This window comes from Leptonychotes weddellii, chromosome 11 (assembly GCF_054177405.1).
Source record: "Leptonychotes weddellii isolate Sample4059 chromosome 11, ASM5417740v2, whole genome shotgun sequence".
NCBI classification, from domain to species: domain Eukaryota; kingdom Metazoa; phylum Chordata; class Mammalia; order Carnivora; family Phocidae; genus Leptonychotes; species Leptonychotes weddellii.
Genome location: NC_138379.1, coordinates 14,999,016 through 15,026,388, shown reverse-complemented (window position 1 = coordinate 15,026,388; position 27,373 = coordinate 14,999,016). Strand labels below are relative to the sequence as shown.

Below are 27,373 nucleotides of genomic sequence, written 5' to 3'. Positions count from 1 at the left end.
GCCGGTCCCAGAAGTGGGAGGAGGAGCACAGTGGGGGGAGATGGAATGTGGGGGCTGGAGCAGTGGTGGGGGTGCTGGGTTATCTGGGAAGACAGCTGAGCAGCGGGGGAGTGCACAGAGATAACGCTGTCTTTGGGATGGGAGTGGAGGAGGGCCCGGCCCAGGGATGGAAGGGAGGGTTAAAGACCCAGAGACTTCGGGAGGCGGGAGGCGAGGCTGTGGGGCAGGAGAACCGCCCAAACCCTCTTCCCTTGCCTGCAGCACTGGGCCCCGTTCCTGCACAGGGCTGGAGCTCTTCTGCTAAGTGAGCCCCGCGGCTCTGCAGTCTCAAGCCTCAAGCCCCCCAGCTTGGGTGGCGGCCGGGCATCCTCAGGGCCCCTCTGAGCTCACGGTGGAGGGCCTGGAGATGAGGCACGGCCGTCCTTCCATCTCTGGCCCCTGGAGCCTGGCGCTCGGAGAGCTCCCCACAGATGCTCTGTGCCTCAGGGCTCTTCGGCCCCAGCCTGTCTCCACAGGACAACCCTAAGGGGGAGAGGGGACCACGAGGTCCAGCCTTCCAGTCTGCATGTCGCGCCCCAGGACCACCCCGCTCCCGGCCCACCCTGGCCTGGGCCTGCTCAGCACAGGCCTCTCCCCAAGGAACCAACCGTCTTGGCAGGGGCCTCAGTAACCGCAGCCCATCTGGGGCCAGGGCGGGGTGGCCCAGGGCGGGGAGGCCTCTGTCTTATTGTCTTCAGCACCAGCTGCGGAGATTGGAATCCCAGACAGCAGAGAGAGGCCCCTGCAGCCCCTGGAGCAGGGCCAAGCCCCGAGCTTCTTCCCAGGAAAGGTCCCTCTTGGAGCCGCCCACCCCCTCCCTGTCCCCAGCGCCACTCTATGCCAGGCACCTGGCTTCCCACCAGCCGAGTACGGGCCCCGAACAAACCCAGCAGGGGCAGGCAGGGGGTTCCACCACCACTCCCCCCAAACCTCGGGGCACTGCCAGGCTCGATCCAGAGGTCTGACGCACATGGAGATCCCACCCACCCTGCTGCCTTTATACAAAGAAAAGTCTCAGAACAATATGGCCCATGTCCTGGCAGAGCCAACTAAAGTAAAAGAAACACTGGGCTGGAGCTCTGGAGTCCTGGATTCTAGTCTCAGCCCTGCCATTGAGTCACTGTTCCTGAGTCACCTGACCACAGGTGATCACGTCCCACCTGTGGGCCTCCTCCTACTTATTATCAAATGAGAGGACCAGATAGATGATCCTTTCCAGCACTAACATTCTATATTCCTATGATCCTCCCCTTAGATGAGAAGATATGCAAACACATCAGCGTTTCCCTTTCTGCCTTGGCTGCTGGGAAGCTCAGGGTTGAAATCTGTGCTCAGTGGCAACTATGATTATTAGCCTAGATGTTTGACGTAATTACCTGTCTATTTCATGGCACCGTTCTTGTTTTTAGATGAAACTAACAAGTCTTTAATTGTAGCTGCCTCAACTCTATTTTGGAAGCAGGCATAAATGGGTGTGTGCACACATGCAGAGGGAACACTCTGCTTTGGTTATGCGATGGCACCTGAAAAATGTTCTCTATAGCCCAGTGTCGTTTCCATGGTTTGTCCTAGAAAAGCCATCCTTTTGATACTAAGTGAATTCTACTCCCAGGCACTCCCATGCACTTGTAAGGAACACACACACACACACACACACACACACTGTGCAAAGGATGTATCAGTCGATCCCACACGAACACGCTGCCTATAGGAATGTCCCATAACCAGCCACCCCCTTCTCCACCAGCTCCTTCAGTTCCTCCCAATCCACGGGCTGGGCCGAGGCCAGGTTCTGGGGTTCCTGTCCAGACTCTGAGGCCCGGGAGGTCACATGGCGGCCTATCCTGATGCAAATAAGATAGCCGGTGCATGAATGCTTGTGGAATGACAGGAAAGCCTCACCTGCCCTGCCTTCCTTCCCCAACCGTTCACCAGGCACTGGGCAGGAATAAGAGGGGCAGCCGGACTCCAGGAACTTGTGGCCAAACAACCCGACTGTTCACTCTGGGTACCTGCAGTTTCTGGATGGCTGCATATTTATGGTAATTGCTGGTCCTTTCTCGCATGATCCATTTTGAATGAAAACGTTTCTGGACGATGTTACAGAAGCTCTGCCTTGTTACACAGAACATGGTTGTGACTGATGCCTTAGTGAACTTAGGCAGCAGGGGGCGCCCTTGGGGCCTGCGGATAACGGAAGGCTCTGTCCTGGCCCTGAACCCACATCTGAGCTGAGCTTAGCCCAGCTGAGCTGTGTTGCTTTAAAAAAAACACAACCCAAGAACTGCTCTTTGTTCTCAAGCTGTTGACTTCCCTCACCCCACTGGAGGGGGAAAAACCGCTATCTGACAACACTTTATTTGCCATTCCTCATATGCTCTGGGATGGAAAAGTAGACTGAGCATGACATTTATTTGTGTGAAGCTGAAGCCTGAGCTTTAGTGCATGGATTTTGTCTCCTGTGTTTTGGGTACTCAGAGGTCTTTGCTTCCTCTCTGGTTCTTTTCTTGTTGTAACTTCATGCGAGGAGGGAGGACACACCTCTCTGGACAAAAGAGGTCCACCAATCTACAAATATTTATTTTTTGCCCTTGTTGCTCTGAGTTCAGCCTTCTCTATTTGGTAGGAATATAGTGATGAACAATCAGACAGTACCTGTCTTCAAGGAACTCACATTATAGTGAGAGGAGACAAACATAAAATCATTTAAGCCAGTCATATATTCTATAAAGAAAAAAAAAACAGGACAATGTGGGAGAAGGTGACCTGATTTGCTTGTGTTGTGTTATGTTGGTTTGGGATGAGTTGTGTTGTGTTGTGTTGGCTGTGTTGGTTTGGGTTATGTTGCATTGGGTTGGGTTCTGTTGGATTGTGTTGAGCCGTGTTGGGTTGGGTTGACTGTGTTATTTGGGTTCTGTTGGGTTGTGTTGAACTGTGTTAGGTTGGGTTGACTGTCTTGTATGGGTTGTGTTGGGTTGGCTGTGTTGCTTTGGGTTATGCTGCCTTGGGTTGGGTTCTGCTGGGTTGTGTTGAGCCGTGTTGGGTTGGGTTGACTGTGTTGTTTGGGCTGTGTTGGGTTGTGTTGGGTTGGCTGTGTTGCTTTGGGTTATGTTGTGTTGGGTTGGGTTCTTTAGGGTTATGTTGAACTGTGTTGGGTTGGGTTGACTGTGTTGCTTGAGTTGTGTTGGGTTGTGTTGGTTTGGGTTATGCTGCCTTGGGTTGGGTTCTGTTGGGTTGCATTGAGCCATGTCAGGTTGGGTTGACTGTGTTGTTTGGGCTGTGTTGGGTTGTGTTGGGTTGGCTTTGTTGGTTTGGGTTATGTTACACTGGGTTGGGTTCTGTTGGGTTGTGCTGAGCTGTGTTGAGTTGGATTGACTGTGTTGGGTTGGCTGTGTTGGTTTGGGTTATGTTGTGTTGGGTTGGGTTCTGTTGGCTTGGGTGTTCTGGTGGCTGGATAGTGGTAGGGGGCTACTGCTTTAGCCACGGTGGTCAGGAAGACTTCACAAAGGAGGTATATTGATTTGGGAGCTGAAAGATGGAGGAGGCAGCTATCCTGGGCAGAAAGAAGAGCCAGGTTGTTCTCTGTTTCTACCCATTGGACTGCTGTGGATGTCTTTAGGTCTATCCTGTTTCCTTCCTAAGAGGCCTTTGAGGGCAAAGATCAGTCATCTTCTCCTTTGCGAAAGGGCCTGGACACTCACAGCACACAGAGCCCAGGAATATAGCTAACAGGCAACCCTCCTTCTTCTGCCCCTGCTCCCGCCAGAGCAGGAGGCCTGATAGTCAGGTGGGTAAAAGCACATGGCCCTGTTTGGAGCAAGGGTGTGAGGGGCAGGCTGTCCTTGGACTGAAGTAAAGAAAGCCCTGGTGCGGTTGAGGGACAGTCAGGCAGTCCCAGCTTTGGCCACCAGACAGAGGGCAGGCCCTGCTATCCCAGCCTCTCCCCAGGTGCCCTCACTGACCTGCACGCGGGCCTCGGTGAGGTCTGTCCTCATGGCCAGCTGCTCCCGGGCATACACGTCGGGGTAGTGGGTCTTCTGGAAGACCTTCTCCAGCTCCTCCAACTGGTAGCTGGTGAAGGTGGTTCTGTTCCTCCGCTTCTTGCCCTTGTTGCTCTCGGAGTCGGCCTTCTCCAGCGGGCTGGGCAGCTCGGCGCTGGCCCGGTCCTGGGGTGCCTTCACTCCAGCCTCCTTCACACTGAGGTAGCTGCTGTCCATCCCCACGGTGTCAGAGTCCGGCGGCAACTCTGGCTCACCCAGGGAGCTCTCTTTGGCTGAAGGGGGAGGAAACAAGGTCAGAGAACAATGACTGAACCGAGCAAGAGAGGAGGGAGGGACAGGGAGAGCCCTCCCCTGCCATTCCCCTGTCAGCATCACACTGGATGCAAGGGCAGGAGGCCCTGGTTCTAGTCCTGACTTGCCATTAACATGCTGTGTGACCTTGGGCAAGTCCATTTCCCTCTCTGAGCCTCGTTGCCATCATCTCAGAATGGACCTCTTTTACCACCAACGTAATATGACTCTGGGTCAATCTGATCTCTTGGACCTTTAATCCCCGCCCCCACTGATCCTGGGCTCCTCCTTCTAGAAGGATCCCCTTTGTCAGAACTTCTGCTTTGGGCATTGGGAATGCTGACCCAGTGCCTCAGACACCCAGGGGAAGGGAAAGCTAATTCAGCAGCCATGTCTGGCCCAACAGGGCAAGGAGGAGGCCAGCGTCGAGGCAGATAGGAACGCCCTTCCTATCCAGGCCTGATCCTGTGTGGGCTCAGCAGGAGCTGAGGAGATCCCCCCACCCCGCCCCGAAGAATCCAGCGTGAGGGGTCACGCCCCTCGCCCTCCACAGGTTTCACCTACTGTCCACGCAGGGTCCGGCCTGCTCCAGGCAAGTGGCACATTTACTAAAGAAGCAGGGCGGGCGCCTGCGTCCCCAGGATGCTGACGTGTGTGCCCCACTAGATTCACACTAAGCTCGAGGCCTGGGCCCACAGCCACCGCCATCTGCCAGGATGGGGCTCCACTGGTTGATTCCTAGATGCCCAGAGCTGGAAAGGACCAGTGGATCTATGTAAGTCAGGGATGAGGAGGTGGAGGCCAGCAGGGGGAGAGTGAGGCAGGGAGTGACCTGTCCACACCCAAATGGCCCCGTCAGCACCCTGGGCAGACACACTTGCCGAAGAGTCAAGGTTAGAACGTGGACTCTGGAGCTAGTGGAGGAGGGTAGGACTCCCACATGTACCTCGCTCTGGCTGTGTACTTGGGACAGCTCACTTCACCTCTTTGTGCCTCAGTTTCCCCCCTCTATAAAATGGGGATGAAGATACTTGTGGGCTCTTCCTCCTGGCATACTGTGGGATTAAGGAGGCCAACAGGCAAAGCCCTTAGCATGGCGCCGGCTCCGTAGGTTTCTGCCCGTATTGGAATCCCCAGTTCCAGTGTGGACTTCTGAGCGGCAGAGGACGCGGACCCCGGAGAAGTCTTCCCCGCAGGCGGGCCCTCCCCAGAGCATCTGGGTGCGGGAGCAGGTGCAGGCCCTGGCCTGGTGTCCGGAGACCGGTGTGAGCCCTTCTCTGCGCCGCCCTCCCCGGCCCGTGCGGTAATATACCGACGATTATTAATAAGGCTTCCGGGGAGCACTGGAGAAGGCCTGCACACGTACAAGCTCTGACTGTCGCAAGCACGCGTGGCTGGTGTGAGCACCTCTTCTGGGAACAGGTCCACGCGGCGGGCATCAAGTGTCAGGACGATGCTGCTGGCTCAGGTCTCCCTGCTCCGTCCGCATCCCGGCGGCTGAGGCCTCGGGCTGGCTCTCCTCCCGAGCTTTGCGTGTGCCCTGGGAAGGCACGAGGGGCAGCTGCCTGCCATCCCCACCTCTCTCTCCAAGGCCCCGACGAAGGGGGTGGAGGTGAGTGCCCGGGGCGGGCGGACGTGCACACGGCATCGGGAGGGGCCACGTGCAGGACACCCACGTGAGCCTGGGCACACGCAGGCCGCCGCGGTTTCGGTGACAACGTTATGCAAACTGCAGATGGCAGCCGGGCCAAGAGCTTTCAGCGAAGATATTTATCTTGCTGGCAGGCAAACAAGTTTTATGTTTTGGGTTTTTTTTAAGAGAAGAAATCCCACCCAGCCTCACCAAAAATAAACATCTCTGTTATGCAATTTCCTGGAGGCCAGACTGGGGGGCAGCCCCTGCCCCTCCTGCCCCCGCACTGATCTCCGGGCCCCATCCCATGACCCCATGGACCCTTGGAGTGTCCTCTGGCATCCGGCCTGGGATTGGGACCACCCCGCATAGCAATAGGGGCTGGGCCGCATGGGGAGCTCCGTGTTGCAGAGACCAAGGGTTGTAGGGACGAGCTCAAGCTCCGAGTTTTAACTGGGGGGAACTCACACCAGAGAGAGCAGGGAATGTGTGCTAGTTAGTGACAAAGCACGTCCTCTAGCCCCCGGCTCTGTCCTCTATTCCTACCCTGTGGGCTTGGGGCCTCTTCCCAGGGAGAGAAGGGTAGGGGCAGAAGGCAAGGAGCGCACAAAATCAAGGAGTCCTGCTTTGCTCCTGGGGGCAGGAGAACCAGCCTCTGAGGATGAGGAGGGAAGCCCCTCAGTGCTGACCTAGTTCTAGGCTTAGCTGGTGGGGAGGCAGCAGAACATCCAGTCTTCTATGGCAAGGAGTAAGAATCCAGTTTCTCAAACCTCCAGCCACCCACTGAGACCAAGCGAGTGGGGGAGAAATGGGGAGTCAGCACGGGGTGGACAAAGACCGCCGGACCAAGAGTTGGCAGATCCGCTGTTGGTCCCAGCTCTACCATGATCTGCCCGTGACGGCAGATGACTCTTCTTACATCCCAGAGTCTCCTCTGCAGCTGGAGGTTTGATGGTGCCCCTTCTGGAGTCGGGGGAGCAGGCAGGGATGTGTCACCGCCTCGGCCCTGTGGAGTGTCCCTCCTGCCTCAGTCACCACCGGGGCCTTCCCTTAGGGTCTGGAGCGGCGAGAAGAGGGGAGCAGGATGGGGACTGGTCTGTGTCCAGGCAAACGTCGGCCAACTGGGAAACCTTAGAGATGGAAGGAATTCTGGCAAACTGATGCTTCTGGCTCCTCAAAGAAGAGGGAAGAGAGCCTTCCCATCTCAGTCTTTACTACTGATCATTTTGCTTTAAATCGGGAGGCTGGGTCTCTAATTTAGATTCCCCAAGGTCCCATGGATGACTGGTCAGAATGACAAGCCAAGACTCTCACAGGTGCTCAGTCCAAGGATCCCAGACTTGGGGTGGGAGGGGAGTCTATTTCAAACTCCTTCCACCCTGCAGCTTCTCCAGCAAGGGGGCCACGCGGCCTGTGGGGACAGAGAGCTCCCTGAGCTCCAGCCCATGTCTGTGTCTTGGAGGTACGGCTCACTGGTCCTCGTTCCAAGTCTCCAGGGCCCTTCCCCGAGACGGCTGCCGCACCTCCCAGAGTCTTCTGTCCTCCTGTCTCAACAGCTGGGGTTCCCACTGCTGTTCCTCAGGTGGCCCCAAGTTTAATAAGACTGACACAGGGGGCTGCCAGGGACGGGCTGCGTGATGGTGCTGGCCCCTGGGCAAAGCCAGCAGTTTGCTCTCCAACCGAAAAATCCTGAGGAGCTGGGTGGAGAATCAGGTGGGTGGCCCGAGGCCTGGGTGCTTGGTCAGGATCCAGCTCGCCCTGCAGTGCCCTCCTCGACAAGACAGCTGCTGGAAACACAGGAGCCCACAACTCATGCTGAAATACTCTTGAGCAAACCCATTACCACTGACCCCCTTGGTCTCCCTCATCTGCACCTCCAGCCACCTGCCTGGAATGCCTTCCTTTCCAGCTGACCTGCAAGATCCCGTCAAACACCAGCCCCGCCAGGAAGTCCTCCCAGACTGCGACAACCATATAGACCCCTCTGTCCCCTGCTCAGCCTCTCCAATTACTGCCTGTGTTTCTGACTAGTATATAATCAAGCCCTGAGTGTCCCTTTCCTCCTATAGCACATCAGTTCCCCGAGGGTTGGAACCTCATGTCACAGACCCTGGGCTTAGCCCAGGACGGGGCAGACGGCAGATGTGCAGTGAAAAGTCGCTGAAGAATAAGCGAACAATTTCTAACAACCAAATACTGCTGAGCTCTCACTCTGGGCAGCTACCTTCGTGTGCCCACCGTGTTTCGGCTACGTGCTCTGGAGCTGCCTGCAGAAAGTGACTGCTGAGCCCCCGAGTGAACAGTTCATCCCGCTGGACAAGGAGGAGACAGGTGGCTAGGATACATGAGGAAGAGGCTCACATTCACGAGTGAACTGTTGGCAGCAGAAGTAGCAGGGGGAGATGAGATGGCCGGAGACAGGACCAACACAGACAGTGAAGGATGTCTCCATGTGGGGCAGGAGGGAACAGGGAGCATCAGGGAAGCAGACGGAGAAGCAAAGGGATGGGATTCCTGGAAGGGGCTCTAGAATGTAAACGTCCAGGGAAGCCAGCCCAGGACCTGCCGGGAGCCAGCTCCACGCCCACCATGAGGCCGCAGTGGGGTAAAGGGCTCTGGGAGACCCTCCGCTCGCCCTGCTTCTGGGCCAGGCTTCTTCAGGGATGACAGCCCTGTGCCGCCCGAGGCTGAGCAGCAACAGAGCCCCACTGGGCCAGGCCACCTGCTTGCATCTCTGGCTTCCCCCCTGCCCCTCCTTCCCTATGCACCCCGGACTGACGCCACGCCGATGCCCCTTCCACAGCGCGGAGGGGCCCCTGAGAGGGCTCTGTCCCGGTCTCTGGGGCCCAAGGCAATGTCATCCTGATCTGCAGCTTCCCAACAGAATGTCCTGAGGTGGATAGAAATCCCAGATGACCCAGAGGAATGAAGCAACGCGCGTACAGAAAACACCCAGAGCGCTCAACGGCTGCCCCTCCGAAGGTCCGCGCACAATGGCAGCCATGATGGAGCAGCACGCCCTTCGAACCACCCCAGGTAAGTATTTCCATCAGCCACTTCTGGTGAAGTAGAAGCATTTGGTTCGAGCATATATTCCGAATCAGGAGCCACAGAAGGGCCTCCAGCCTCTGCCTGAACTCCGAGAAATACAAGCGATGGAAAACCTTTCTTCCTTCCCTTCCCCTCTGCTTGTTGTCCTGGTTCAACCCAATGACGTCACTCTAACCTAGTCTAACCTTTTTTTTTTCTTTTTTGATACAAAAGCCCTTGAGAGATTTCCGAAGGTGACCGTGTGTTTTTTTTTTTTATGACTGTGATTTCAAGCGTGTGCACTTCTGAAGCGGGGAGGGTGCCGGAGGCCTGTGTGTGTGCATTCCTTCTGTGTGCCCGGATGTGCGCCCGCAGGCATGGGGCACAAGCCTGCAGTTGTGAAAGGGTGTGCGGAACACATGTGTGGTTGCCTGCAGACAGTCTGCGGAGGGAGCAGGCCCGCGGGGCTGAGTGCAGGCCCACAAGTAGGATGTGTGCTGCTGGGTCTGGGGATTTGTGCAAGCGAGCGTGACTTTGCAGGTACACGTAGGTGAGCACGGACACGGGAGGGGTGTGTGTGTGTGTGTGTGTACAGTTGTGCACGGGCCTGTGCATACGGGTGTATGTCTAAGGGGTCTGAGTAATTGTATCCTCCATGGTTTTGATTACATCTATTGTTCCTCCAAACATCTGCTTTGCGGGGGACGTGCCGCTCGCTCTGTTCTCGGGTGAGCCGGCTTGCACACCTTGTGGCAGAGCGCATCGCGCCGATGTAATCTCCTTAAACAAAACAGGCCAGCGTGAGGCCCTTTAATGCTATTTAAAGGGCACCGACTAAACCTACTGCTGTCCAAACAGTCGTGTGGGGGTAGGGGCGAAGGTGAAAGGTTAGCCACTGATCACAGCCCCGGCCCACCTCCTCTGCCCCTGGGCTCTGTGCAGAGCTCAGCCTGGACGTCCCTGGTTTAGCTCCAGGCCTATAACTAATGCCGAAGGGGCAGCAGTAACTGGGGAGACATTTCAGCGGACGTGGTCTCAGGTGGTGGAGGCAGACCGGGTCCCTGCCCTCGGGGAGCTGCTGATCTGCAGGGGAGAGTGGGAGGTAGACACTCAGGGGCTCAGGCCGGCCACCCACAGGTGACGTGGGCACCCCTGCTCACCCACGCAAGCTCTAAACATGCCTCTTTTTTTTTTTTTTTAAGATTTTATTTATTTATTTGAGAGAGAGAGAATGAGAGAGAGAGAACACATGAGAGGGGATAGGGTCAGAGGACGAAGCAGACTCCCTGCTGAGCAGGGAGCCCGATGCGGGACTCGATCCAGGGACTCCAGGATCATGACCTGAGCTGAAGGCAGTCGCTTAACCAACTGAGCCACCCAGGCGCCCTAAACGTGCCTCTTAAAACACAGAAAGTCTGAGATACTGGCACAGACCAAGGGAGGCCAAGGAGACCTGCGGACCACATGCGGTGTGCTGGATAGGGTCCTGGAACAGTAAAAGGACATCCGGGGAAAAACTAGTGACCTCTGAATAAAGGGTGGGATTTAGTTAACAGTAATGCGAAAGGAGGAAAAAAAAGTGGGCAAAACATCTAAATAGACACCTCCCCCGAAAAGACCTTCAGGCGGCAAAAAAGCATGAAAAACCCTCCGGACGGATTATCCAGCCAGGAAATTTCAACTAGGACCCCCATGAGATAGCCCCACGCACCGACTGCCACGGATGTGAAAACCCGGACGGCGCCAGGTGATGACCAGGACACGGAGCCACGGAAAGTCTCCCACGTCGCTGGTGGGAAAACAGAGCAGCAGTTCCATAATTAAACCCACACTCCCCACGTGACCCAGGGACACCACCGCGAGGCATTGGCCCGGAAGACATGAAGACTGGTGTTCAGGGGAGGAACACCAAACCTGCGTGCAAATGCTTATGGCGGCTTTGGCCAGAATCATCCCAAACTGGAAACAACTCAAATGTCCTCTAACAGATGAATGGGTAAGCAAACTGGAACTGCCATGCGAGGGGAGAGGACTCAGAGATGAAAGGAACACAGAGAGTGGCATGAATAACTCTCAAAAGCAGCGTTATGGTTCTTAAAAGACGCCAGACTAAAAATTTACATATGTATGACTCCGCTTATTTATCACAGGACATCCTGGGAAAGACAGCAGCAGAGGATGGAGAACAGATCACCGGTTGCCAGGGGCTGGGGAGGGAGCAGAAAGGGCTGGGGTGTGAGTACATGAATCTGCACAGGGATGTAAGATTCATAAAACTATACACGCCCCAAATTTTAATTTTGCAGCACATTATTTTAAAAATGAAAGACACGTAAACTATAGAGAAAATACAAAATTGCATTTCTTTTTTTTTTTTTTTTAAAGATTTCATTTATTTATTTGACAGAGAGAGAGAGAGAGAACAAGTAGGCAGAGAGACAGGCAGAGGGAGAGGGAGAAGCAGGCTCCCCGCCGAGCAGGGAGCCCGATGCGGGGCTCGATCCCAGGACCCTGGGACCATGACCCGAGCCGAAGGCAGCGGCTTAACCGACTGAGCCACCCAGGTGCCCCACAAAATTGCATTTCAATATGTTACAGAAAAACTAATAAAAAGTTTGTATGTCTTCACCCAGAAATCCCACTTCTAGGAATTTATTCTCAAGGAATCATTATGGATGGGCACAAAGAATTTGCTAGGGAGAAAGTTCATTAGGGCATCATTATATAGAAAAACCAAAAATAACCAAAATATCCAGTAACAGGAGATTGGTTAAATAAAAGATGTTATTTCCATAAATAGAAGATCCTTCCTGATATTCGTTATTCTGCAAAATGTTTCTTTTTTGGCCTTTAGCACACATTGTTATGTATTTATTGGGGATTTTTTCCCCTTTTGTTTATTATCTCTCTCTGCCTTCCATAAAATGGGGAGTATATCTGAATATATTTGCTTTGTCTACCCCTGTCTAACACCTGCTATCGTGGCTGGCATGCAGTAGGTATTCAATAAGCATTTGATGAACAAATGAATGAAACCGGTATTATAAAAGGATAGCATTTTAGTATCTGGAAGGATGTTCGCATGTTATAGTAAGTAAATCTCATCTTAAAAAAAAGTGGAGAAGGGGTGGAGTATCTGTCCTTAGAAAATTCCAGAAGTTTCTAGAGGTGGGAATACAGGTATATGGGTTGATTTTTGTTCCTTTTTTTTTTTTTTTTTTCTGGTCTGAATTAATTTTCTATTTGTCCTACCACGAACAAGAACTGCTTTTATCATTTAAAAATACTGTTTGAAAGCAGCGATTAGAATCCTGAAAGATGACTGCTTTGGTAGGGTGCTGGACTCTGCTGTGAAGTTTTGGGAGGTGGGAGATGAGCACCAATAGGGGTGGGGTGGAGGAAGGGTAGGGATGCTTCAGAGAAAGGCCCTTTTGGGGTGGGGATTGGCCGCTGTCCTCACAAACTGGGCCCCTTATGACTCTGAGTTCTCTTAGGTACTGGAAGCCTCCAGACACAGGCTTAAGTTCACCTCCTAAAGGGTTTCTCTGCCTTCAGGCCCACTACCCTCAAATACAACCAGACACATGCATCTGATTGTATCGTGACCTTCCCTAAAGGCTTTCACTGGTTCCCAGAGCTCTCACTGGGATTGCCAAATAAAACACAGGGTGCTCAGTTAAATTAGAATTTCAGAGAAACAATGAATAATTTTTAGTATAAGTATGTCCTAAAGATTGCATGGGAAATACTGACAGAAAAATTATTCATTGTTTATTTGAAATTCTAATTTAACTGAGCATTCTGGGTTTATTGTTAGGGTTTTTTTGTTTTGTTTTTTTTTCCTAAATCTGCCAACCCTACAAATCAGGCTTACTGTGGCATTCATGATTCCCCAGGCAGGACTGACCCCTGGCTGCTTCATAGACTCATATCCTCCCACCCTCCACCTTGTTTCTAGTCTCACAGAGCTGCTTTCACTCCCCCAGAGCGCCACACGAATTTAATAATTATCTATTTTCCACATGGAAAAAGATTAAAAATCAATCAGCTAAGTGAAGATAAGCCAAGAGAAGAAAACGATAACACTCACACATAAACACACACCCGCGGGGACACATTTTTTCTTACACTTTTTTTTTTTTTAACCTAACACTCTATCCTGGACATCTTTCCATGCTGTTCTCGATTCTTCCATCACACCATTGTTAATGGCTGCGTATGATTCCACCACAGGGACCAACTCTGTGGTTGGTCCAATCCCCTACTGCTGGGCACCCGGGTTTCTGATTGAAGTGATAACAGCCCCTCGATGAACATCCTCGTAGTTAAATCCTTCATACATCATGGTGATTACGTTAGAAGAAGCTCCAAGAACTAGAAAAACTGGATTACATCATGTTCACATTTGAAGGTCTCTGATAAACACGGCCAAACTGCCTTCCAGAACCGTGACACTCCCCTCAGCTACCAGCGTGCCCGCCTGCTACAGGAACAGGGCTGTCCTAGCGTGTTAAAAATCTTTGCCAGTATGATAAATGAAGTGAGATCTTGTTTGAATTTACGTTTTTATTACTTGCAAAGTTGAATCTTTCATTTGTTAGGTTCTTTCTTCTGTGGATTGCTTTTACTGGAGTCCCAAGGTTCAGTGTGAGGATGCCCTTTCTCCCTCCCCGACCCCGGGGTTGGGCTTACCTCTTGCATACTGAATTCCTTGTGTCGGGACCTGTCCCCCACTCGAGTGTGTGAGCGGTTCAGAGCAGGGCGTCCCTGACACACTGCTGGGGGCCTGGGCTCCTTCTGCCTTTGGGAGCTCTGTACGTCCTGCTGGGGGGTGATCCAGGGCACCCGCAGGGAAGGGACCAGGCCATGGGGCTGGGCTCCACACCCAGGTGGGCCTTGGTCCCTCGGCTCACACTGTGGTGATTGTGGCAGCGGGGTGGGATAGAAGGCTCAAAAACCCACCTAGCCACAGGGACGGGCATAAAGGACCACAGGCAGCCCTGCTGCCTCTATGATCCTGAACAGAACTTCTGGCTTCTCTGTGTCCTCATTTCAACAAGTATTGCCTGATTCCCTCTCAGGGAGTGGGGAAGGGGTTATGGAGGGGCACAGTCCCTGTGGGAAGCCACAACTGAGGAGGAGTCACCAGGGGACATGATGCTCAACCACAGGGCGAGGTCCCCGGTCCCCTGCCTGCTGGAAGGTTCTAGAGCCCCACTCCCCCGCTGACCAGGATCAAGGCTGCAGTTGCTCGTCTTGCCACCAGGAGGCACTGCAGTCCCAGTGAAGTTCCTCAGGGTGGAAGGTGGTCCCCCAGGGCCCCAAGCCTTGATGAGGTTTCTAGAAGTCTGCTTGAAGACCAAGGCCCGACCTGGGACGGTTGGCCAGACGAGCAGCTGTCCAGCCCTACTATGTGTCTGCCACCCTCCTAGCACCCCAAGGGACACAGAGATGAATGAGATGGGTCCCTGTCCTTCCCCACAGAGCTCATTTCTCCTCTAGTTCTGGGGGTTTTCACATTCTTGACTGATTTCAGCCCCCTCAAAATTCCCACACAGTGGCTCTCCTGAGCATCCTCACTCCACAGACGGGCAAATTGAGGTTCAGAGAGAAAGGACTCATTGAATGTCCCCAGCCACTGAGTGGCAGTTTATTCCCCAAAGTCGCCTCCCTTCGTGGAGACCCTGGGGAATCCCGGGTCCTCCAGCTGCTTGTGAAGGAGCCCTGTGGTCCCTCCACCATCGCTCTACCCCCGCCCCCCACAGAAGCTCTCTCCGTTCTTCCCACATGGGCAGGGGGATGGTCTTCTTCTGGCCCAGAGGATGGAGGGGGCTTCCCAGAGCCGAGGAAGGGAAAGAAACCAGCAGTGCGCTCTCCCTACAAGCCAGTGATAGGGCCTTGGGCTTGACCCAGGCCCAGGATGGAAACTGAGGCTGGTGGGAGTAAATGGCTTGTGTAAGAACCTACAAGGGGTCGGAGGCAGAGCTAAGGTTCAAACCTTCTCTGCGGGGCTGGGACGGGGCAGCTGGGAGACAGGGTCAAGACGAAGGAACAAGACCCAGAGTCCCAGGAAGCCGCTCCTCTCGGCTGCCTCTGTAGCAGCCCCAGTATGTCCTGCCTTCAGCTCGGGCACTGGATAGAACTCTCTTGAACATCTGGGACCTCCAATGGGGACCCAGGCCTTTTCTCAGGACCTCGGTTTTGGGGTCTCCTCCATCCCCCAGCTTGCACCCCATTAATTCCCCCCCAGCACTGAGTCTTGTTTTGCATTCATTCTCTGCTAAATACTGAAGGATTCAGAGGAAGGAGGTGTGTGTGCCAACTCACTCTTAAACAGTGCAGGACACAACAGGTGTGTGTGTGCGCATATAAATCAGCACACGCATGTACACCCAGAGAGGCCTGCAAGAGGGACTGAGAAGGACACAAATACGGTAAGACGTTAACATTTGGGGACTTGGTGCAATGGGAATTCGGGAAGTCTTGGTACTCTGCTTGTAACTTTTCTCTAAGTCGGAAACTGTGCCCAAATAAAAAGTTTTTAAAAAGAAGAAGTATGTGGATAATGCTGTATCGTATATTTGAAAGTTGCTAAGAGAGTAGATCTCAGAAGTTCTCATCCCAAGGAAAAAAACTTATTGGAACTATGGAAGGTGACAGATGCTAACGAGACTTACTGTGGTGATCATTTCTCAACATCTCCCAGTACCAAACCATTATGTTGTATACCCGAAACTGATAACATGTTGTATGTTAATTTAAAATCGCAAGGCAGATGCCACCTCTGGGGACGAACCTTGCTTCCCCAGCCCTCTGGAAACCCTCCCTTCCATGGAAGCGACGGGTGACCCAGTTGGAGCACGTGATTTTTCTAGCAGCGTTTCTAAGACCTGTAGGAGGCATATTTTGTTAGCCGAGGTCAAGCTACCGCTGGAACTTAAAAGTAAAAGAAGTACTTTATTTTTTGAGGCCGTTATAATTTCAGCTTTCTTACAAGTGGTATGAATGAGGTAGGTTTCCTTGTAGCCAAAAAAAAAAAGGAACGATAAGAAAGCCACTGACAATAGCTAACACATGGGCGCAAGCCAATAAATGGCAGATGAATGGATAAGCAAACGGTGGTCTCTCCATACAATGGAATAGTATTCAGCCTTAAAAAGGAAGGAAATTCTGACCTATGCTACAACATGGATGAACCTTGAGGACATGCTGATAAATGAAATAAGCCAGTCACAGAAAAACCTCCACTCATCCGAGGTACCTGGAGTGGTCAAGTTCACAGAGACAGAAAGTAGATGGTGGTTTTCAGCGGCTGGGGGCGGAGGGGAAGTTAGTGGTTCGCGGGTACAGAGTTTTGCTTTTACAAGATGAGAAGAGCTCTGGAGGTGGATGGCGGGGACGGTTGTACAACATCATTAATATATTTAATACCACTGAACTATGCACCTAAAAATAGTTAATTATACTTAATTAAAATAGTTTTGTTTTTTTTTTTTTAAAGATTTTATTTATTTATTGGAGAGAGAATGAGTGAGAGAGAGCAGGAGAGGGGGGAGGGTCAGAGGGAGAAGCAGACCCCCTGCTGAGCAGGGAGCCCGATGCGGGACTCGATCCAGGGACTCCAGGATCACGACCTGAGCCGAAGGCAGTTGCTTAACCAACTGAGCCACCCAGGCGCCCCTTAATTAAAATAGTTTTAAGATGGTAAATTTTATGTTATGTGTGTATTTTATCACAAAAAAATTGAAAAAAGAAAAGAAAGTCCCCTAGTCAGTGTCCCTTAGGGCCTTTGTCCTGGCTTCAGCTCACTCTATCCGGGGCTAGGTCCCCTCCACCTCCCAGCCTACACCCCCAAATTCCTTTTCTTGTCCTCTCCTGATACTGTGTCTGGGTTTGCATCTGTTCATGCCCTCATCCCTCGGTTCACTCAGGTGTCCATTCGTGGAGTGCCTCCCCTTGGTCGTGACCTTATGGAGGGGAGAGACAGGTAACGGTGGTCAGTTGTCCCAGGACCCAAAGGGCCAGAGCCCTGCGTCCTGGGCACAGCGGGGTCCCCAAGGAGGAGTGGTCAGTTCTGCTTGAAAACGTCAGGGGAAGCTTCATGACGGTGTGGCCTTGAACTGAGTATTGAAAACCAATGAAGTCTTGGTAAGACCTGTTACATTTTAAGGTAAAACAGGACACTTCCAACTCTCCAGACTAGGCAGGTCCTAATTACCAGGGAGGAGCCTTAGACAGGGGCCTCCCCGCAGGGCTGGGGACAATAATAAAAACAATCACATAATCCCTCTGAGCAGTACCAACCCATCCACTATTTCACGAAAAGCCCACTTATGATTGAACATGGAACATTACCTCCTGATATTTGCTACAGTGGGGTGGGGGTCTTGACCTCAGCCAGAACTCACACCCCCCTGTTAGCTGCTCCTCAAGGAGACTGGAAGTTTCCCAGCTTCTCCCTTCCAGGTCCAGCCCAGATCTCAACCCTAAGCTCGGCCTCCCATGGCTGGAGGAGATCCTGGCACCTTTTTTTTTTTTTTTAAGATTTTATTTAATAATTGACAGAGAGAGAGAAAGAAGCAGCAGAATAAGAGGGAGAAGCAGACTTCCCGCTGAGCAGGGAGCCCGATGCGGAGCTTGATCCCAGCACCCTGGGATCATGACCTGGCCAAAGGCAGACGCTTAACGGACTGAGCCACCCAGGCGTCCGAGATCCTGGCACCTTCCAGGGGAAAGGGGGCTGGCCAGAGAAGCAGGTATAGCCTCCCAAACTCTCCCCTCCCCCCAGCAAGAAGCCCGAGAGCTCAGGGTCCACACTGGGCCACCCCCCACCTTACAGGGAGGATGAGGAAGCCCTGAGCCATCACACAGCCTGTTAGTGGAGGATCTCCATTTCCTGACTTCAAATCAGCCCTGTGGTCTGTCTGCCCATTGTCCCTCTCCACCTCCGCCAAACCATACAGCCTTGGGCTTGTCCCTAAACATCTCCCACAGAACCCCTCTGAGCCTCCATTCCTCCCCTTCACAGGGCGAAAACCTGCATCCCCTGCACCCCACCCCCCACCCCACAAAAGACGCTGAAAGAGCACTTTCAGACCCAAGGCAGGCCAGGCGGAGAAGCTTAAATCCTGCACTCAGTGAAATGAAATGAATGAGAAATCTTCGGAGTCTGACAGACTTGATTTCTGATTCTGCCACTTATTTGCTTCACTCACTCACTCATTCATTTGTTCATTCATTCATTCAGCAACATTTCTGGAGCACCAGCTTATGTGCATGCCAAGTTCTCGGTGGAGGAAACACAAAGCCCGATAAAGAGCCCTTCCTTCAAAGGCCCACAGTCATGAGGGAGACCGGTTACGGTGTAGGGTGCTGGACAGGGCAGGGGCATCTAGACCAGCCTCAGTGGAGGGGCCAGTCCAGATCTCTATATAGGAAGGCTTTGATTGGAGGGGGTCTGTGGAAGCCGTGCTTTGCTAGCTAGCACTTTACATAAGAGGAGGAAATGTCAGTTTTCCCAATCCAGGAAATGGAAGGAGTCTAAAGAAGGTTACAGGGAAGGCTCCCAAGCAACCCATCGCTCTGTCACCCCTGAAGGGCATGACTTGGCCTTGGGCTGCCCAGGTCTCCTCACCTGTAAAGTGAGGCCCATATGGTCCACGTCCCAGAATGGGTGTGAGCTTTGAATGAAGCAGAGCGCAAGCATGCACATCCCTGCCGGAGACACAGCATGCCCTCCATCAGTGGGAGTCCTCCGGGAGAAATTAATACAGTTGTTGTTTGGGGCCAAGGTAGGCCAGGGCAGCTGCAGGAGCAAGGCGAAGTCACTCTGCCTGCAAATGTCTCCTTCCAATCAGGGCCCATTTCCCACATTTATAGCAAAGACTGTCCATGGGCTGGCTGACACACTTGGAACCACTGTAAAAACGAGATGCTAAATTTATTTTGTTTGACATTTACTTAAAACTTTTAGTGTGTTTTAAAGAAAGACACTTCCATAAATACATTTTAGCCTAAGGTACATTGCAATGTGAATGCATAGCCAGGAAAGGAGAACGGGAATTTTAATCACTGCACTGATCATGAAGTTCAGGTCCGTTGTGAACGACTTATAAAAGCCTCGCTTCCACGGACACTCTTGGTGACATCTGGCCTCTGCAGGCACCCCAATGTTTAACTGCTCAAGAATTTCTCAGTGGGAACATCCAGTACCTTCCACCCACTGTATCATTGGAAAGGCATCCGGGGTGGGCAGTGGCAAGAGGGACCATTCCAGAAATGTACCGCTTGGTGCTGTCGCAGAGAGACTAAGCTCGCTGATTCAGGGCCAGGTCGGGGCCCCTTCTGCCTAGTGGGCCCCAGGCCACCTTCCCAGGCTGGTATCACCTCCTCCCTGTGGATTCCCTGCCACACCTTCTTTTGAGCTTCCCTAGTGGCCCCTACTAATTAAATCGCTCATCACGCAACATTGCAAGAGAAGATGGGCAGCCTCCGTCATCGGATGGACCCGCACCAGAGGCAGGGACGGCATCTTGCCCTGCTCCCTTACCCTTGATGCCCCCCAGCAAATACCTGTTGCACTGAATTAATCTTGTTAAATAACTGAACGGCTCAGCCTGCGCAAGGACCACGTGGGCCTGCTGCAAATTTGCTTCTTTCACCAGGATCAAGCGTTCTCTTTCTCCAAATGGGTTTATTCAAACCTAAAGAATCATTTATAAGCTGAAAAAGCCAGAAGACTTTTCTCCTCTTGGATGAGAAAGGAAGACTAATGGTGGAAGTAATTGTAAGCCTGCCAGTTAGAGTTTTCTGAGAGGGATAGAGATGGGTGAGATTATTCAATCTCAGCTTTAAAAAATTCCACCTTTATACCTATCAAATGGTTAAAATTTCAAAACTTCTAGAACACGCTTGTATCTAAGCTATTGGTTAGGGTTTCCATCTACGTGGCTGGGATTTGGAGTAGGTAAGTTCCAAGTGTTTTGCCCATCACATACAGGTAGGTAAGTATAAATAATCCTCAATATTCCAATATTTACGTGTTGGTTGGAGAATGGTTCTTTCATTGACTTTTGCTCATTTGGACTGAAAAAAGTTTTCAAATAAGTCTCTGCTTTAAAATGCGTGGTGTGGGGGCGCCTGGGTGGCTCAGTCAGTTAAGGGTCTGACTTCGGCTCAGGTCCTGGGATCAAGCCCCATGTCAGGCCCCGCTTCAGGATCTGCAGGGAGTCTGCTTGTGTCTCTGCTCCTCCCCCCGCTCATGCGCGCTCTCTCTCTCAAATAAATAAAATAAATTTTAAAAATAAAAATAAAATAAAATAAAATGCACGGCATGCACCTTCTACCAAGAAAACCTTAATCCGCAGAGGATGTGTGACAAGTTCATCTCTTTTCCACCTGTTACCACTTCTCGGGAGAATGAAGCATCCCATAAAACAGTGAGAATCTACTTTGTGTGGCACAAAACTGACTTCTGTGGATCTTCTCCGAGGGGCTGAGTCCTGTGGGGCTCATGAGGTAACGCAACGGTCAGGCACACGCCTTCATGCGGGGGAAGCCCGGCCCTCGCTGTCCACCCACCTGCCTCAGCTCAGGAAAGGTTTCTCCAGGTCATCTCTTTCCCTCTACCCTGGTCCAGACACTGATGCTGAGCAAACAAGGAGGCCGTTCCACGTGTGGTCAGTTATCTATCATGAGTTCGGAGGGAGCAGGTGTGCTTGGCTCCTCCTTCCTCACCCTCGGAGCTGCTCCCACACACGGGGTCTCGAGCTGGGCTGGCCTGGTTCTGTGGAGGACTCTGGAAGTAGGAGGGAGATGGGGCCTATGTGGTCAAGATCTGTGGTCATCACTGTAGTGGGTGAGGGGAAGATGGTGTGCCGTATACTGAAAATCCACCCCCAGGCGCACCCCACTCCACAGCTGACTGAGCTCTCCCACGTGCTTGATTGTGTCCGATGGCCACAGAGACATGACGTCACCACGGCCAAGAGCATTAACCTTAAGGGCAGAGGAGTGGAGAAGAAAAAGGCCCTTTGGCTTCAGGAGATCTGGGCTCAATTCAGGCCCTTGGGCATCTGGCCCGCACTGGGTCTCCCCTTCTTCATCTGTAAATTAGGAGTACTAATACCTCCTGAGGGGGTTGAGTGCAAGATCCCAGTGCAGGCTTGGCCCATGGGCGACGCTTACCACCACTCCCTTCATCACGGATGGGTGTGTGGGGGCCCAGAGTGGGTGCAGAACCTCCCTGACAGGCCCCGAGCCGGACATCCTCTGTGCCCAGCCCTGAGTCCACGCAGGGATGAACACGCACAAATCCTGCCCTCAGGGACCTCCGGGTCTGACGCGGTCGGATGAGCACAGAGAACAGACTTTCGGATGGGGAAGAAAGAAAGTTATGCCCCAGCTCATGATGCCTGGGTGCAAGGTACAGCAGCCTGGGGAGACGCGGGCTGTGGGTTCTGAGGGGCCTGGGGGTGCCCTCCTTCTCCCTCCTTGACCCTTCCTGCCCCCGTGTTAAGGCCGACGGCCAGCCCCCACCCCTTGTTTCACTCAGCCATATTTTAAAGGATTTTGTCAACCACCCGGTGTAGATTCAATGATCATTTGTTCACTTTCCAATTTGATGTATCCAAGTCAACCGTAACTGCCTGTCAAAGTTTCTGAGCCTCACCTTACAGATAAAGAGGTTGAGGCAGAGAGGTCAACCAGTTTGCCCGAGGCCCTCAGCTGCACAGGCTGACACCTGTTCCCAGGCCCTAGCACAGCAGCGTCCCCAAACCAAAGGCATCTAAAGCTTCAGGCTGCCTGGGAACCCCATGGTGGGCTGAACACAGTTTCTACAAGATTCCAAGAATACTAGAGAGCGTGCCTGTTCCTTGTCTTTGGACAAGCAGTTGGGAGACCAGGCTCAAGCAGGTGCCTGTCTAATCACTGGGGCCGGGGAACCGCAAGGTAAGAAGCACAAGGGAGACCCCCCTCCTCTGCTCTACCCTCTCCTCTCTGGTCACCTACGGGGGGACCAGAATCATTGTCTAGCCTGGAGCCTCGGCCCCAGGCTCTGCTGTTCACTGGTCAGCACTTGGGATGGCCGGGGTGGAGGCCAGGGAGTGGCAAGTGCCTCTCATGGGACTCAAACAGAAAATAGTCAAGATGCAGGGCCAACAGCATGGAGCTGGTTTGGGGTAGATGGGGGCTTCCCTCCTGGGGTTCCTCCCTGCTCCACCAGGAGGGGGCACTGGGATCATCTTACTGAAGGAAGAGGTCCCAGATTTGGGGCCCTCAGCAGTGGCCCAAATGGTATGTGGACCCTAAGAGCACATGAGAATTTTCTCAAAGGCCATGTCCTCACAGGAAGGTCAGCTGACATACTTGGGGCTCCTCAACAGCCAGGGGCCTAGTCAGAGGCCAAGGACATAATTCTGGCACTCTTGTCGATGGCTCTGCCCTACCAGCTGCCTTACCAGCTCTGGTTCCTGGAAAACAAAAGTGTCCCTGAGCTGGATCTCTTTGGCTGGTTAGTCATTAGTTTGGAGGCAAGGGGATGGACAGGACGACTTTTAAGGTTCCCCACATTCAGAGATTCTGGACTTCACCTCAGAAGGCCATGCCTGGGACAGACAGACAAACCAATGGAACAACATAGAAAGCCTAGAAATAGACTCTCAAACATACGGCCAACTGATTTTCGGCAAAGGTGACAGACCATTCAACAGAGAAAGGGCAGTCTTTTCAACAAATGGTGCTGGGAAAACTGGATATGTAAATGCGAAAAAATAAAGAGTTGGATCCTTACTCAGAATGGACCTCAACTTAAGAGCAAAAACTATAAAGCTCTTAGAAGAAAACACAGGGGAAATTCTTCATGACGTGAGCTAGTGATGATTCTGTGGATGTGACATTGAAAGCACAGGCAGCAAAAGATAAAAATTGATAAACTGGATTTCATCAAAATTAAAATCTTCTGTGCATCGAAAGGACACTATCCAGAGAGTGAGAGACAACCCACAGAACGAGAGAAAATATTTGAGAATCATGTATCTGATGAGGGATTACTATCCAGAATATATAAAGAGCTCCCACAGTTCAACAACATACAAACACGCAACCCAACCCCCCAAATGGGAAACACACTTGAATCCACATTTCTTCAAAGAAGATCTACAGCTGACCAGACACAAAAGGACAGCTGCTGTGTGAGTCCCCTTCCATGAGGTACCTAGTCCTCACCGAATGGTTCACTTAAAATGGTCAAAATGGCAAACTTTGTATTTTTACCACAATAAAAAACTACCCCTAATTCAGCAAGAGATTTTGAATTTTTAAAAAGGCCATCTGAGTAGCACAAAGAACACTCAGCTTGGGAATCTTGGCTTCTCTCTGCCTTGCTCAGAGGCCTCCAGGGGCTTCTCTCAAGTCCAAATCCTTCAGCAGAAAGCCAATCGCGCGTTGGGCTTTGCGCCTGCCATTCCTCAGGCCCCATCTTGCCCCATCTTGCCTGTGTCCAGCGCGGCCCCCTGCACACCACAGGCTCGCTCGTTCCCAAACACTGCAGGTACTTTCCCAACTCAAAGCCCTTGTTCCTGCTGTTTTCTGGGTCAAGAGTGCCATTTCCAGCTCCTTCAGCAGGAGCCCCTCTTCAGCCTCCCAAGTCAACTTCAGATGTCCGTACCCACAAAGCCCCAGTCCATTTACACTTCCCCTGGGGACTCTGGCTTCTGCACATCCAGCTCCCTGAGGTCCGGGATCAACTCACTCACAGCCAAATGCTCCACGCGTCCCTGACATGGGGCTCGAGGCTGCGGGGGTTTGTGGGACAGGAGAAGCTCTGGCAGCACACTTCTCACAGGGCTGTTTACACCCAATTCCCTCTACAAAGGGGGAGGAGGGAGCCCTCCGCCTCTCCGTCCACACCATCGCCCTCAGTGCCTGGCGCACTGTAATCATGGCTGCCACCCCCCCCCCAAGTGCTGTCTACACCTGAGGCTCAGGTCTAAATGCTTCTTCCTGTCTGGGCTCTGAGCTCAGGACGGCATCCTTGCCAGAGCAGAGTGCTGCATCCTGTGTGGGGGGGGGGAGGGGGGTCTCTGAACCCCAGGGGGTAGGGCTGAGTAGATGGGGTACTCAGGCAGGAACAGTAGCAACTCTCAGGAGGGCAGTACGAGAGGACAAGGGGCCCAGAATGGGGCAGGCAGGGGTGGGGCCGCAAGCAGGGGGTACCTAACACTCACTGCAGGGAATGGGGAGACCTGAGGAGGACAGTGGGGAGGGGAGGGAGGTTACCCCTCTCACTGGAGCTGGCCCTGGCTGTGGCAGCTGGACCCTGGCTTGTGACCCCTGAGGTGACAGCCAAGGGGAAACAGTAGGGCAAAGGGATGTTCCTCCTATGGTGGAGGCTGAGAGGACTCAAGGCTCATACAAAATGGGGCTACCCAAGACCTCTCTGCTCCCTCACCCCGCGCTCCACAGGGATCCCTGGGGGAATAAACTGTTTCCCACCAGGGTGCAAGAGGACTGGAAGTTGGGTTTTCATCCCAGGCCTGGGTTCAAAGGGAGGAGGGAAGAAGAGAGAATGGAAAGATTTGCCCATTATTGGTCCCTCCCATGGTCTTCAGCTCCACCCTGCCCTGAGCAGAGTTTCTGGCATATTCCTACGGCCTCTGGAAACTCAAGGAGGAATTCCCTCATACCAGCTTGAGGTCCCTGTGTCATGCCTGCCTCCCCCCACCCCCCCATTCTCACCACAGCTTGGCAGGACACTTGAACAGGTGAAGAAGCCATGCCCAGGGTCACAGAGTCAGGTCTAGAACTCTGACCTGCCGGGCACCAAGCCTACCCTTGACCTCCACACCCACCACATCCCCAGACGTGGGGAAGGGAAGAGCTCTTTGGAGGCCATATTTGTAAAACCCAGGCTTCCAATCTCATAGGATTAGGGTGGCCTCAAGTCTAGTTAGGATCATCCTACAAAAGAACGCCTTTCAGGCTCTCAGGGCCTTTGGCCATCAAGAACTTACCTTCTCCCTTCCTAGCAGTCCCACCTTAGGAAGGTACTCCAGCTCTTGGAATCTGTTTGCATCCATGAAGTAGGGATGGCAGGAGGATCTATCTCATGGGACAGCAACTGGGATTCAATGAAATCACCCTTGAGATTTGGTACGCTGCCTGATGCACCCACCAGGGCAGGTAAATGTGGGTTGTCACAAGGTATCAGTAGCGCAGGGGTTTTGCCCTGCCAACTCAAACCCCCTTTCACCTCACACTCCACCAGACTCACTTCATTATTGTCCCTGCCTTGCAGATGGGAAAACTGAGGCAGGGAGCCAGGCCCAGCACGTCAGACTGGCCGCTTTGGCGGGTCAGACTAACTTTCTGCTCCCAGAGGGGCCTCTCTCAGTACAATGAATCAGGCAGAGTGGTGGGGCCCAGAGGCCTCCCGAGGATCCTGGAGGGACCATCCACCTCTCTCCTGGCGCCTCGATCCCAGGCCTGGAACAGCACAGAACCCAAGGGCTTCAGAAATCATCTAGTGCCGGGGCGCCGGGGTGGCTCAGTCGTTAAGCATCTGCCTTCGGCTCAGGTCATGGTCCCAGGGTCCTGGGATTGAGCCCCACATCGGGCTCCCTGCTAGGTGGGAAGCCTGCTTCTCCCTCTCCCCACTCCCCCTGCTTGTGTTCCCTCTCTCGCTGTGTCTCTCTCTGTCAAATAAATAAATAAAATCTTTAAAAAAAAAAAAGAAATCACCTAGTGTCATGCGGGGCTTTTATAGAGGGGAGATCCAGGCCCCGAATGGGGACCTGAGCCAGATGGGAACCCATGCGGCTGGATGGTGGGGCTGCAGACCCTGCGAGGGAGATCCATGGACACTGAGGGGCCCATACACCTGGGAGAGCCCCAAAATCTCCATCCCCCACTCTGAAACCTGATCAGAACCCCCACCTCCTCGCCATCATTTGCAATATCCTAGTGCCCTCAAGGGTGGATAGTGTGAGGGGGTGGGGCTCTTAATCCTTCCCCAGCAGAGAACTTGACCCTGAAGGCACACTACCTCTCTGCACCCTCATACCCCCCACACTCTCCTCCCTCCTAGGCAGGACAGGCCCAAAGGGCCTCAGTTTGCAAATGAGAATATTGAGTGGAATCGTGGAGATAGGGGAGTGTTCTAAAGGCACATTTCCGTGGCAAAGCCAAGACTTGAAACCAGACCTCTTGCTCTCTAGAGAAGGCCTGGAGGGAGAAAAGGAGGAAGGGAAGAAGCAGCCTCGGGCTGTTCAGCTACCAGAGAGGATCCACCTCTGTAACCTCCGATTTCCCCCAATTTCTCTGAGTCCTCCCCTTACTGGGCGAGGTTAGGCTCACCTGGGAATGGGAGGGGAGCTGGGAGGACTTCTCATGAGCTGCAAACCCTGTGGACAGCACTTCCTGCTGTGCATGCCCCACAGCCTGAGTCCAGGCTTCCGCATCCTAGTACCAGCCCCAGTAGTACCAGCCCCAGTGAACTGGACTTGCCCAGTACTGATCTTTCTCCCACTCCAGGCCTGAAGGCTGGGATCATGTCCTGTGCTTCTCAGAATCCCCCACAAGGCCTGGCATAGTGACAGGCAAAGTTCGGTGAGTGATGAGTAAGTAGAACCAGCACCTCAGTCCCCCTGTCTGTGAAACAGGACATTTGAGCCAGCAGACATCTGGCGTCTCTTCCAACACTGGGTAGGACACCCACCCCAACACTGTGACCCATTGTGTGTGGTGGGGGAGAAGCAAGGCTCCTGGACGTGACCAATGCCCTGGGCTGGACCAGTGGCCGTCCCAAAGAAGAGAAGATTGGTCATGTGGCCTCAGCTAATTCCCTCAGGCATGCACCCGCATGGTTTCCGCCACTCAGGGAAGTAAACTTGTCCTAGGGAGACTTGCAGAGATCAGGAGTCCCAGCCGAGTCACAGGTGGGATGAGTCCCTGCAACCCCACAGGGACCCCCACCCCCCGCTCCCAGCCCAGGTACTCAACTTTTGCCTTGAATCCCCAGGTTCTCAGGGTGGAGCCCGCCTTTTTTCTCAGGAGCGTGGGGCTGCAAGCACCTGCCCTATTTGGTGCCCACAGAGAGTGTGTGACTTTTTGGAAGGGTTACAGCAAAGGAAGAGAGTGGGTGAGCCCAGCAGATACTCCCCCAACCCCTTCCTCCCCCACCCCCAGCTGTGGAAGGAAGAAAACCCAGCTGTGCATTCTGCCTTCCCACTAACCGGGCTGCAGGGCTCCATTTCTCCCTGGGTCTCAGTTTGCTCAACTGCTAAATAGGATCTGCATTGTGCATAAAAATGGCACTCATACTGGTTTCTCTTCCACAGTGAGCTACACAGGACAGAGGGTACACTTGAGAGCTAGAGGT

The 27,373-nt window shown here is 53.0% G+C and overlaps 1 protein-coding gene across 1 annotated transcript in view; it reads right to left on the bottom strand.

The window, feature by feature from the left end:
• The window catches only part of ALX4 (ALX homeobox 4), a 39,614-nt gene that overhangs the window by 7,748 nt on the left and 4,493 nt on the right, over positions 1-27,373 (bottom strand). The window contains exon 2 of the mRNA XM_081798283.1: positions 4,002-4,312. Within this exon, the coding sequence (XP_081654409.1) occupies positions 4,002-4,312 (311 nt within the window). The remainder of the gene's footprint in view (positions 1-4,001; positions 4,313-27,373) is intronic.